The sequence below is a fragment of the Carcharodon carcharias genome, chromosome 31, assembly GCF_017639515.1.
Source record: "Carcharodon carcharias isolate sCarCar2 chromosome 31, sCarCar2.pri, whole genome shotgun sequence".
Taxonomy (NCBI): Eukaryota; Metazoa; Chordata; class Chondrichthyes; order Lamniformes; family Lamnidae; genus Carcharodon; species Carcharodon carcharias.
The window spans coordinates 5,547,438-5,561,152 of NC_054497.1; the positions used below are offsets into that span (position 1 = coordinate 5,547,438).

A 13,715-nucleotide genomic window follows, 5' to 3' on the forward strand; every position below is an offset into this window, starting at 1 on the left:
CCCACCTTATCCCGACAAATTATTTTCTCTTTGGATAATTGCACAATTCCCTTTTGAAGCCATGATTGAATCAGCCCCCATTGCACACTCAGACATTGCGTTCCAGATCCTAAACTCATCAAAAAAAAAATATTTCCTCATGCCACCTTTGGTTCTTTTGCCAATCGTCTTAAATTGGCGCTGGCTGGTTTTTGACCCTTCCACCTAAGGGGTCAGTTTCTCCCTATCTACTCCGTCTAGGCCTCTCATGGTTTTGAAAACCTCAGTCAACTCTCCGCTCAGCCTTCCCTTCTCCGAGAAGAACAGTCCCAGATATTCCAACCTATCTGAAGTCCCTCATCCCCGGCAGCATCCTCGCAAATCTATCTCTGTGCCCACTCTGAAAGCCTTCCTGCCCTTCCTGAAGTGCGGTGCCCAGTGTTGGTCCACAGTCTCGGGAAGCTGGTGAGTGCAATGAGGGGTCCACGTGCTGGGGTGAGAAAGAAGTCAGATACATGGAACAAGTTTGTGGCTCAGTGCGGCTGAATGAGGTGTCAGCCTTTGACACCATGGGGGCCTCATCAGGAGACCTTTCCTTCAAAGGATCCTTCATTAAGGGGCGATGATTGTGAGACCCTCCCTCTAAGGGATCCTATAGTGAGACTTCCACAGTATAACTGAAGAGACAGACTGGGTATTGTGTGGGTACATTTTTAATCTGACCTTTTTACTTTGGGCCGCTAGAGAATTTACAAGGCGACGATGAACAACATCCCATGGCTAATCCTGGCGGGATCGGGAGGGATGGCGGACATCCTGGCTGAGGTCATGGTGAAATCCTTCACAGCGGAAACTTTGAAGGAGGAAGTGGAAGGGCGGATCCGAAAGCACTTTCCCTCTGAAGATGTCCACAGTCTGGTGGAGCTGGTAAGTCCCAATAATGGTGAGGACAGGAGAGGTCAGATTTTTTTAAAAAATTCTTTCAGGGGATGTGGGCATCACTGGCAAGGCCAGCATGTGCTGCCCATCCCCAATCGCTCCTGGACTAGAACATAAGAACATAAGAACTAGGAGCAGGAGTAGACCATTCGGCCCCTCGAGCCTGTTCTGCCCATTCAATAAGATCGTGGCTGATCTTCTTGTGTTTCGACTTCCACATTCCCGTCTAACCCCAATTACCTTTGCCTAATAAGAATCTATCTACCTTGGCCTTAAAAACATTCAATGACCCCGCCTCCACCACCTTCTGAGGCAGAGAGTTCCAAAGCCCCACAACCCTCTGAGAGAAAAAATTTCTCCCCATCTCTGTCCTAAAAGGGCGACCCCTAATTTTAAAACAGAGCCCCCTAGTCCTGGACTCATCCACATGAGGAAACATCCTTTCCACATCCACCTTGTGAAGGCCGTTCAGGATCTTGTAAACTTCAGTCAAGTCACCCCTCACTCTTCTAAACTCCAGTGGAAACAAGCCCAGTCTGTCCAACCTTTCCTCATAAGACAACCCACTCATTCCAGGTATCAATCTAGTAAACCTCCTCTGAACCACCTCCAACACATTTACATCCTTCCTTAAATAAAGAGACCAAACCTGCACCAATGCCCTGTATAACTGAAACATAACATCCTTACTTTTATGTTCAATCCCTCCCGTAATAAAGGATAGCATTCCATTAGCTTTTGGCTAAGTGATGTGCCTTAATCGGCCAGTGCATGAATCCGGAGTCACGTGTAGGCCAGACCAAGTAAGGATGACCATTTCCTTCCCTAAAGGGCATTAGTGAATCAGATTTATGGCAATCAATGATAGTTGTCATAGTTACCATTAATGAGACTAACTTGGTCTTCCAGGTTTATTAACTGAATTCTAATTCCACCAGCCGCCGCGGTGGGATTTGAACCTCTGCATAACTTGTCCAGCAGCATTACCATAATCCACCGTCTCCCCTCCCCAGCACTGCTGGGCCAGACGCAGACCCTCTGGGTCGCAGCCAGGCACTGAAGTCCCACCCCAGAGACTTGGGCACACAGCGTAGCCGGACGCTCCCAATGCAGAACTGAGGGGGTGCTGCATTGTCAGAGGTGCTGTGAGATGTTAAACTGTTCTCTCAGGTGGGTGTAAGAGATCTCATAGCACTTTTTGAAGACAATCAGGGGAACCCCTTCTTGCATTCACATACCTTTCGCAACCTCAGAAAGTCCCACATCGTTTTACAACCAATGCAGGGAGAGTCAGGGTTGTAGTGTGGGAAAGGTAGCAGCTAATTTGTGCACAGCACGCTCCCACAAACAGCAATGTGACAATGACCAGATAACCTGCTTTTATGATGTTGATTGAGGGATAAATATTGGGCATCCCACCAGGGAAGAACTCCACTGCTTTTCCTCTCAAAATAGCATCATGGGACTTTTACATCCAACTGAGAGGGTAGACAGAGCCTCATTTTAATGTCTTATCCTCTGACAGTGCAGCATTCCCTCAGTGCTGGACATGAAAAGTCAGCTTAGGCTTGAACGCTCAAGTCTCAAGAGTGGGACTTGAACTCACAATCTTCAGACGCAAAGATAAGAGCATTACCACTGAGACATGGGCAGCACTTTCACTTTCTCTCTATCTCTTTCTCTCTCTTTGGTCTTTATTTCCTGACTCTGTTGGGCATGTTTGGGCCCTGAAGGATTCTAATCAATTATACCTAACTACCCTACATTTAACCACAACCCTAACCCTAACTACCCTCCATCTAACCCCAACCCTAACCCTAACTACCCTCTGGCTAACACCAACCCTAACTACTCTCCATCTAACCACAACCCTAACCCTAACCATAACTACTCTCCGTCTAACCCTAATCCTAACCCTAACTACTCTCCATCTAACCCTAACCCTAACCCTAACTACTCTCCATCTAACCCTAACCCTAACCATAACTACTCTCCATCTAACCCTAATCATAACTACTCTCCATCTAACCCTAACCCTAACCCTAACTACTCTCCATCTAACCCTAACCCTAACCCTTACTACTCTCCATCTAACCCTAACCCTAACTACTCTCCGTCTAACCCTAACCATAACCCTAACTACTCTCCATCTAACCCTAACCCTAACCCTAACTACTCTCCATCTAACCCTAACCCTAACCCTAACCAGTCTCCTTCTAATTGACTCCGCAATGTTACATGTCCTGACTTGTAGGTGGAGAAGATTTTTGAAAACAAGCACCTGGTGACTGTCTACAATGCAGATCTGGATGGGACAGAGGAGTTCGATACGATGATTTTGAAAGCACTTTTCAAAGGTAACATCCAAAAAACAAACCATTCATTTTCAATTCCCAGCCTCTTCCTGCCCTCAGCCTCGAAGGTGTAAACTCTGGTACAGGGACAAGCTTCAACATGTATTTGATGCAGGTTGTCACTCATGGCCTTTGAGCCAATACAATGCAGTAGACTATTCAACTCTGAAAGGCATCACAGTTTGAAGGATTCGGTGCTCACCTGACATTTGGACTGTAATCAGGAGCAGGAGTCTGGCCTGGTTTTTGTCCCACCCTCTTCTGGGGACATTGAGGTCATCTGGAGTTCACTGTCTATCATCCCAACTGAGAACAACTAATCCTAACCCTGACTGTGATGATTTAGTGGCTACCACTCTTGCCTCTCAGGCAGCAGCTTGTAGGTTCAAGCCCCACTTAAGAGCAAAAATCAAGGCTGACACCCCAGTGCATTACTGAGGTAATGCTGCAGTGTTGGAGGTGCCACCTTCTGGATGAGGTGTTAAACTGAAGCCTTGTCTGCCTTTTCAGGAGAGTGTAAAGGAAGTGGCACTATTTCAAAGAACAGCGGGCTACTTCTGCCCAGTATCCTGGGCAGTATTTATTCCTCAACCAGCAATGCTAAAAACAGATTATCAGATCATTAACACGTTGTTGTTTGTGGGAGATTGCTGTGGTCAAATTGGCTGCCACATTTCCTGCATTGCAACAGTGACTACACTTCAAAAGTACTTCATTGGCTGTAAAACGCTTTGGGACAATCTGTAGCTGTGGAAATACAAGTCTTTCTCCTTTTTGTTTGGCCTAGAACATCAGGTGATGCCTTTACCTGGATGTTATGACAATGACTGTAACTCACCTGCCTGACAAATTAAAATTTCCTTCTGATATTGGCCACAGCACCAGGATCCCAATAATTGTTCGATCACGGTACTGGCCGATCCTGGTATAGACCAATCTCAGCATTGGTCAATCACAGCACCAGAATCCCAGTACTGTCCAATCCTGGTACAGGCCAATCTGGCACTGGCCAATCCCAGCATTGGCCAATCCAGCACTGGCCAATCCGGCACTGGCCAATCCTGACACTGACCAGTCTCAGCACTGCCCAATCTTGGTACAGAACAATCCCAGCAATGGCCAATCGCATTAAAGGCTAATCCTGGCACTGGTCAATCCCAGTACTGGGCTATCCTGGCACTGGCCAATCCTGGTACAGGCCAATCTCGGCACTGGTCAATCCTGGTACAGGCCAATCGCAGCACTGGCTAATCCTGGTACGGGCCAATCCCATCACTGGGCTTTCCTGACACTGGCCAATCCCAGTGCTGCTCAATCCCGCTGTTTTCTATTCCTCCGACTGATTAATCCCAATACTAACTATTACCAACAATGATCATTCCCAACTCCGACCATTCCGGCATAGACAATCCCAAGTACAGACTGTCACAGCAATGACCGTTCTCAGGTTCAACACTCCCACTATCGATCCTTGCGAGGCCCTTGAGCTGTGTGTACAGAGTTTACACTGGGTGGCTCCCTCTTTGAACCCTGTTCTCTATCCACCTGCAGCCTGCAAGAAGCAGAGCACCAACGCCGAGGCGTACCGCGATGAGCTGAAACTGGCAGTGGCCTGGAGCCGAGTAGATCTTGCCAAGAGCCAATTATTTAACGGAGAAATCCTGTGGAAGGTAAGAGTGTGTTTGCAAAGACCCCGGCAAAAGCTGGAGCTAGGTGAGACTGCACAGGGTTTGTTTTATTCCTCCACGGCCAGCATTTGTTGCCCATCTCTCATTGCCCCTGACAGGCTTGCTAGGCCATTTCAGAGGGCAGTTAAGAGTCAACCACATTGCTGTGGGTCCGGAGTCACATGTAGGCCAGACCGGGTAAGGACAGCAGATTTCTGCCCCATTACTGAGACCAGTTTACAATTCCAGATTTTATTAATTGAATTTAAATTCCACCAGCTGCCATGGTGGGATTTGAGCCTTTGCCCCCAGAGCATTTGCTCAGACCTCTGGATAACTAGTCCAGTGATATTACCCCCACACTACCGTCTCCCGCAAAAACAGTACCTCCTCTGAATCCTGGCCCTACTCTGCAGCCTATAGCTATACCGAGGCCTATTGTAGGAGGCCTCTGAATACAGGGTACAGCAGGACTGGGCCCAACTGTGATGCCTCTCCACAGCTTGGCGAGAGTCAGGGCCCTCTGGAGAGGAGAGGGGGTGGTAATAAGCCGAGGATTCATCATTCTGTTGTTCCTGTTGCAGTCCTGTGACCTGGAGGACCCCATGACCGCTGCTCTGGTGAACAACAAGCCGGAGTTCGTCAAGCTCTTCATTGACAACGGGATCAACATGGTGGAGTACCTCTCGTACCGGCGCCTGGAGGAGCTCTACAGCTCAGTGGCGGGGAACTCCCTCCTTCACACCTTCCTTCAGAAGAAGAAGGAGGAGAGGCGGTCATTGCAAGGCAAGGAGGCTACGCTCCTGCCCGACAGCGCAAGCATCGATGGGAGTCATCGGAGCTACACACTCCTCGAGGTGATGAAAGTGCTGAAAGATCTGATGGGAGATTTTAACGAGCCGATGTACGGACAACTATTCAAACAGACTGACTCTCGGAAAAACGAACTAGTAAGAATCAGATTTTTGGTTTTGTTTTCTGGGCACCAGAGCCTTGAATTTATGTTGTGGCAATGTTGGCATCAAACATTTTATTCAAAATTTCTTCCACCTTCCCCCCATCATCACCACCCTTGGCCCAAAGACTTTTGGCAGCATAGCTGAGTTGGTAATGCTCAGGCCAACCGTCCTTTCAAGACTGTTCCGTCATTCGATTAGCTGATCTGTCCCTGAACTCCTAAGAAAAATCTCTTGCCTTTGAGTCTGGAAGTATGTGGGCTCAAACGCCTCCCCATTCTAGCAGCCAAATCTACACTGTCGCTCCAGTGCAGTACGGAGGGAGCGCTGCACTGTTGAAGGTGCTGGCTTTTTGATGAGCTGTTAAAATGAGGCCCATCTTCCATCTCAAGTGGATATAAAAGATCCTCAGTACTATTTCAAAGAAATGCAGAGTTCTCCCCCATGTCCTGGCCAATATTTATCTCTCAGCCAGCATCACAAAAACAGATCATCTGTCGTTGTCGCATTACTGTTTGTGGGAGCTTGCTGTGTGTAAATTGGCTGCCGTGTTTGCTGCATTACAACAGTGACTGCACTTTGGAAGTGCTTCATTAGCTGTAGAGTGCTTTGGGGCACCATGCACCATGCAAATAGAAATGCAAGTCTTTCTTTCAAAGGTTCCGCAAACAACAGCGAGAGAGATGAGCAGTTAATTAATTTTGTTCCAGATGGCTGAAGGGTGGGCTTTGCTCAGTCATGCGAAAGATGGCACCTACAACAGTGCAGCACTTGCTCAGCACTGCACAGAAGTACCAATTACAGATTGTGTACTCTGGTCACTAGAAAGGGGCTATGGGAACCTGTAACGTCCCAGCTCGGAATTAGGATTGGTACCAACTGAGTCAAGTGGGTAACAAATACGACCAAATAATTGTGATTTCCTGTTTCAGCTGCTGAAACCCCAGGAGCTTCCCTATCAAACGAGGAAGTGCGCCTCTCCTTGGACTGACCTGTTCATCTGGGGAGTCCTGCAAAGCCGCAATGAGATGGCCACCTACTTCTGGGAAATGGTGAGAGAGAGAGAGAGAGCTGGGAAGAAGAGGATCTGGGGCGTTTGCTCCAAATTAAAGGTCCTTTCACCCCTTCTTCATCAACAACAACAAGGACTCGCATGTCAAAAGCTCTCTTCAAGAAACATTCTCCGTCACAGGAGTGTTGTCAGACACAAGTTGACACCACGTCACACCGAAAGCTTGGTCAAAGAGTTAGGCTTTAAGGAGCATCTGCGAGGAGGAGAGAGTGGGGGAGAGGTTTAGGAGAAGGACTACAGAGCTTAGGGCTCAGGCTGCTGAAGGCATGGCTGCCAGTGGTGGGCTGAAGGGGATGAACCAGAGAAGAGAATTGGATCAATACAAAGCACTCGGAGGGTTGTAAGACCAGAGGAGGTTACAGAAACAGGAAGGGGAAGAAGGCAAAGGAAGGATTGTTCTGAAATTATCCCTTATTATGCAGCCTCCTAGACCAACCCTGGAACTCCTCATCGCTATCATTGGAGAGATGATAGTGTAGTTGTAATGGTCACTTGATGAGAACGCCTGGGCTAATGCTCTAGGGGACGTGGGTTCAAATCCCACTTTGAAAGCTGGTGGAATTTAAATTCAGTTAATAATATCTAGAATTGAAAGTGAGTCTCAGTAATGGTGAACGTGAAGCTATCATCAATATTTGTAATAAGCACACCTGGTTTGTTAATGCCCTTTAGGGAATGAAACCTCCCATCTTACCCATTCTGGGATATATGTGACTCCAGACCCACTCCAATATGGTTAACTCTTAACTGTCCTCTGATGGTGGTGTATGGTGAGGGAGGGAGCTGGTGATGTAGTGGTAATGTCACTGGGCTAGTCATTCAGGGACCCAGGACACCATGGCAGCTGGTGAAATTTGAACTGAATTAATAAAAAATCTGGAATTGAAAGCTAATCCCAGTAATGATGACCATGACAACCACCATTGATTTCTGTAAAAACCCATCTGGTTCAGTAATGCCCTTGAGGGAAGGAAATCTGCTGTCCTTACCTGGTCTGGAATCCACGTGGCTCCAGACCCACAGCAACATGGTTGACTCTTCAATGCCCTCTGAAGTTCAAGGGCAATTAGGGATGGGCAACAGCTTGCCAGCAATGCCCCCATTCCATGAAGGAATTAAAATAATGTCAGTTTTACCAGCTTTTGACAACCCGTTACATTTCTCGATGCCCTAGAGTGCTTCACATCCTTAACACAGTAGAGTTGGGATAAGGCTAGTAGGAGGAGGAGCAAGTGGTGATGTAGGAAGAGGGGTTGGAATTGGAAATGTCCTCTCATTTTCTCTTTAACTTGTCTTCTCCATCCTCAGGGTGGGGAGTCGGTATCTTCTGGCCTTGTTGCCTGCAGGATTCTGAGGGAAATGGCTCACCACCAGCCAGAAGCTGAAGGGGCCCAAGTTATGAAGGAAATGGCTGCAAAATTTGCACAATTGTCACTAGGTAACCAGAAGAACGGGGGCAGAAATGGGGAGGTGGTTTCCAAGAAAAGAACTAAGCTGTTATTCAGAACAAAACCTCACCTCCTTATACTCCCCAAAATTCTTCGATGCACGACTCTAGCCCACACACCCCTCTACCATCCAAAAACTCTAGCCCACACACCCCTCTACCATCCAAAAACTCTAGCCCACCCCCCTCTACCATCCAAAAACTCTAGCCCATACCCCCCTCTACCATCCAAAAACTCTAGCCCACACACCCCTCTACCATCCAAAAACTCTAGCCCATACCCCCCTCTACCATCCAAAAACTCTAGCCCACACACCACTCTACCTCCAAAAACTCTAGCCCACACCCCCCTCTACCATCCAAAAACACTAGCCCACACACCCCTCTACCATCCAAAAATTCTAGCCCACACACCCCTCTACCATCCAAAAACTCTAGCCCACACACCCCTCTACCATCCAAAAACTCTAGCCCACACACCCCTCTACCATCCAAAAACTCTAGCCCACTCCCCCCTCTACCATCCAAAAACTCTAGCCCACACACCCCCTACCATTCAAAAACTCTAGCCCACACACCCCTCTACCATCCAAAAACTCTAGCCCACACACCCCTCTACCATCCAAAATCTCTAGCCCACACACCACTCTACCTCCAAAATCTCTAGCCCACACACCACTCTACCTCCAAAAACTCTAGCCCACACACCCCTCTACCATCCAAAAACACTAGCCCACACACCCCTCTACCATCCAAAAACTCTAGCCCACACACCCCTATACCATCCAAAAACTCTAGCCCACACACCCCCTACCATCCAAAAACTCTAGCCCACACACACGCCTCTACCTCCAAAAACTCTAGTCCACACACACCCTACCATCCAAAAACTGTAGTCCACACCCCCCTCTACCATCCAAAAACTCTAGCCCACACACCCCCTACCATCCAAAAACTCTAGCCCACACACCCCTCTACCTCCAAAAACTGTAGCCCACCCCCCCGACCATCCAAAAACTCTAGCCCCACACCCATCTACCTCCAAAAACTCTAGCCCACACACCCCTCTACCATCCAAAAACTCTGGCCCACACATCCCTCTACTTTCCAAAAACCCTAGGCCACAAACCTCTGTTGGTTAAGTAGGAGGTCAGAAATCAATCTTTACTCAGTTTTAGCTTTATTCACAAAGTGAAACATTTCATAACTCTACAACCCACCAAGAGTGTCATTAAGTGTACCGTTATCCTCTTTTGGGCAAATGAATGACCGAATTAAGTAATTAGCAACCCCTTAAAGGGTGCTTTAAACAAAAAACAAAAACTTTAAATTAAGATATCATTACCAGGGCTGATGATGCACTCCAGCCCCTGTGGTGCCCACTGGTTGCAGAAGGCATCCAGCATACCAGTTGGCGCGACCTGCTCCCATTACAGAGACAGTAAATGTAGCCGCAGAAGAGGCAGGCAGTCAGGCTGAACTACCCCCCTCCTCAACTGCCCAGTGTCTCTTTATACTCTTTGGAGCAACTAATTAAATTAAATTAATAAATCAAGGGACAAGTTAAGAGGCAGCCCCTTAAAGGGCAACTGCAAAAACAAAAGACAAAAGTCTTAAAGGAAACGTGCAAAATTAAAATTAAAAGGTGACTAAAGGGGTCGATAAAGCACTCCAGCCCCCAGGGTGCCCACCGGTTGCAGAAGGCCTCAAGCATGGCAGTGGACACCGGGTGTCCCCTCTCCAGAGACATCCGGGTGCAAACTTCGCCACGACTGTCGGCCCAGACCACCCGGTGCCTGGGCCTATTAATGGCCACCTTGGCCAGGCCCAGGGGCAGGCTTACTCCTCCTCCCCCCTCGACCCTCACACACCGGGTGGCCACAGATCAGGAGTGCGGGGCTGAAGTACAGGCAAAATGTCAGAGGCCGCCCCCTCAAATAGCTAAAAAGGGGCTTCAACCTTGCAACCTACATTCAGGCGGGTTGGGAACCCGTGAAGCATCTTATCTAGGATTGAACGGGATTGCTGCATCTAACGCCTTCCACACCAGATCCCCGATGGTAAAGGGGAGGACATGGAGGGTCCTCCACTGGGTCTCCCGCCACCTCTGGATGGTTGGCGGGGGGAACGAGGAAGTGAAGGGTGTGCAGCAGCAGCGGAGACCCCTCTGCGCTGAACGAAAAGGCACGGAGCGGATTTCCACGAGGCGACCCAGAGTCTGGGCCCGAGGTTCCCGAGGGGGGTTTCAGGACTTGGGGGGGGTGCCATTGTGAAATTCCTGAACCCGTATTGGTGGAGGGTGCGGATTCCTGAACAGCGGATGATAGCCGCCACTCCTCACGGCAGGGAGCTTGGGCGTCTCTTTATACTCCTTTGAGCATCAAATCAACCAAAGTGGGGCAAGTTAACAAATTAACGCAAGATCAAATGAACAACATAACGGGGCAGCCCCTTCAAAGGGGGACTGCAACCAAAGAGAAAACCACAAAGGGAACTTGCAAAGGTCGAACCAAATTGCGATTGTTGGTGGGGGGGGGGGGTCAATGGTGCACCCCAGTCCCCGCGGTGCCCACTGGGCCTCGATGGTGCCAGCGGCCACTGCATGCTCCCTCTCCAGGGACGCCCATCTGCAAATGTAGCTGCGGAAGAGGGGCAGACAGTCAGGCCGGACAATCCCTTTGGTCGTCTGCTGCCTGGACCTGATGATGGCCAACTTGGCCAGGCCCTCAGGAGCAGCTTCTCAAGGAGGTCCCCCTCCCTCCCCGCCCCGCTCTGCCCCCCTCCCTCCCGCACCACCAACAACCCCCGCCCCCCCCCCACCCAACCGCCCCCCCGCTCACCCCTTTCCACATCGGGTGCCCAAAGATTAGGAGTGTGGAATGAATCGCAACTAGGAATTACAAATTGAATTTTTAAGGGAAGCGTCTCTTTGTATGTGCTCAAGTAGCTATCTAATGAAAGCTTTCCACCTGCACATCCTTAACCCATAACACCCTCTACCCGCCCAAAAACCCGACTCCATACACCCCTCTACCCAATGACTAACTCTACCAACTCCACACGCAGATGTCTATTCTGTATACCTGCCGACCCACCAAACAACTCTACCCCACCTACTAACAAAACCTGGCCTAGCCTACGCAAGACACATCCTCAGCCACTCAAGCCTATTCCACGCTCATCCAACTAGACCCACCCCACACACAACCTCCCAACCCCCCCAAAAATTACCGGCACAGTCTTGAGGGGCCTCGTTTTTCACCGTAAAGCTCTACGAGTCGCGTGTACGAGCGAGCCGGGTGGACCTTCTTGCAGCGACTGCCGACTGTCTTGCCTGTGTGGTTTGCTTTTTGGCTCCCTCGGCGCTGACTCTTTCCCTTGTGCACACGCAGATGTTTTTAACCAGTGTTACCGCCACAACGAGAAGCGAGCGTTCTGCCTGCTGGTACGGCAGTGCCCTCTGTGGGGAAGGGCCACCTGCCTGCAGCTGGCCACTGAGGCCGACGCCTGGAATTTTCTCGCCCACGATGGAGTCCAGGTCAGTCGGGAATATTCACTCCGCCGTCGGAGAACACTCACTAATTGTTGACTTTGAAAGTGACAAAAGTAGGAGTTGGGGTTCAAACGCAAAACTTAGATTGTAGACTCAGGGAGCCAGAGGATTATCCACGATTATACCACACGAGCATGGTGGTGTAGTGGTAATGCCACTGGGCTAATAATCCAAAGGCCCACGCTAATGCCCTGGGGTATGGGTTCAAACACCCACCACAGCACTTGATGGAATTTAAATTCAATTAATAACTCTGGAATCAGTAACGGTAACCATGAAACTATCATCAGTTGCTGTAAAAACCCATCCGGTTCACTAATGTCCTTCAGAAAAGGAAATCTGCCGTCCTTACCTGGTCTGGCCTACATGTGACTCCAGACCCACGGCAATGTGGTTGACTCTTAACTGCCCCCTGAAATGGCCTAGCAAGCCACTCAGTTCAAGGGCAATTAGGGATGGGCAACAAATGTTGGCCTTGTCAGTGACACCCACATCCCCTGAAAGACTAAAGAAAAAAAATGTTGGGTTAGAGAGAGGAGGATGGTTTACAGATATACCACACTGTGTTATTTTGGGATTTGTTTTTACCATCTTCCACAGAAACGAATTGGAAAGGAGTTAAATTTAATCTTTATCTTTAGAAGCAAGATGTGTTCACATTTTTTACAAATGCACTGAAGCGGTTAATGAGCTAAATATCGAAGAAGTTTCCCCAAAGACTGATAATGATAAGCAATATTTTTTAGCCTATCTCGGTACTTGATATAACAGCTCATGCCCGTTGTGTCAGGAAGTCCTTAGTCACCGGCATTTGGCAGAGCTTGTCCGGCCTCTCCTCCCATTGTGGACCAAGGGAGATAGGATAGGGGCAGAAACACACACTGACCATCTGGTTTTTAAACTAAAGTCATGTTTTTGCCAGAACCTTAATGCTAGATCAATAGTTAGATGTTACCTATTTTGAGTCAGACAAGACAACCCAGTGATGTGGGAACATATGAGGTATAATAGCGACTATTTGCAGTTACAACACATGCAGGACCTGAAGGCAATGGGTTTTTACAGTTGTACAGTCATAGAGACCACTTTCACCATGAGAGTACCATGTGCAGCTTTGGTCACCTTACTTAAGGAAGGATATATTTGCCCTGGAGGCAGTTCAGAAGGCTCAATAGGCTGATTCCTGGGATGAAGGGGTTTGCTTTATGAAGAAATCTTAAGCAGGTTGGGCCTATACTCATTGGAGTTTAGAAGAATGAGAGGTAGGGAGGAGTTTTCCCACTGCTGGGATCTTCCAGTCCCGCTGCAAGTCAATGGACTTCTGGCTGGGGGACCGCCTCACCCACAGAGGGTCCCAACCATGACAGGACTGGAAAATCCTGGCCATAATCTTACTGGAGCATGTAAGATTCTGAGAGGGCTTTACAGGGTAGATCTGAGAGGCTGTTTCCCCTCAGAGGGGAGTCTAGAACTAAGGGGCACAGTTTGAAAATAAGGAGTCTCCTATTTAATATGGGGATGAAGAGGGATTTTTTTCGCTCGGAGGGTCATTAACGTTTGGAATTCTCTCCCCCGGCGAGCAGTGGAGGCTGGGTAATCGAATATATCCAAGGCTGAGTTAGACAGGTTTTTGATCTTCAAGGAGTCATTGTTATGAGGTACAGGCAGGAAAGTGGAGTTAAGGCCATGATCTTATTGACTAGTAGAGCAGGCTCGAGGAGCTGAATGGCCTTCTCCTGCTCCGACTC

The 13,715-nt window shown here is 48.8% G+C and overlaps 1 protein-coding gene across 3 annotated transcripts in view; it reads left to right on the forward strand.

Annotated features, from left to right (window-relative positions):
* Window positions 1-13,715, forward strand: part of trpm4a (transient receptor potential cation channel, subfamily M, member 4a) — a 106,762-nt gene that overhangs the window by 59,335 nt on the left and 33,712 nt on the right. For all 3 annotated transcript variants that reach the window (XM_041178086.1, XM_041178088.1, XM_041178087.1), the window contains 7 exons: window positions 724-906; window positions 3,173-3,275; window positions 4,824-4,942; window positions 5,524-5,889; window positions 6,828-6,947; window positions 8,276-8,405; window positions 11,807-11,952. In XM_041178086.1, coding sequence (XP_041034020.1) covers window positions 724-906; window positions 3,173-3,275; window positions 4,824-4,942; window positions 5,524-5,889; window positions 6,828-6,947; window positions 8,276-8,405; window positions 11,807-11,952 — 1,167 coding nt within the window. The remainder of the gene's footprint in view (window positions 1-723; window positions 907-3,172; window positions 3,276-4,823; window positions 4,943-5,523; window positions 5,890-6,827; window positions 6,948-8,275; window positions 8,406-11,806; window positions 11,953-13,715) is intronic.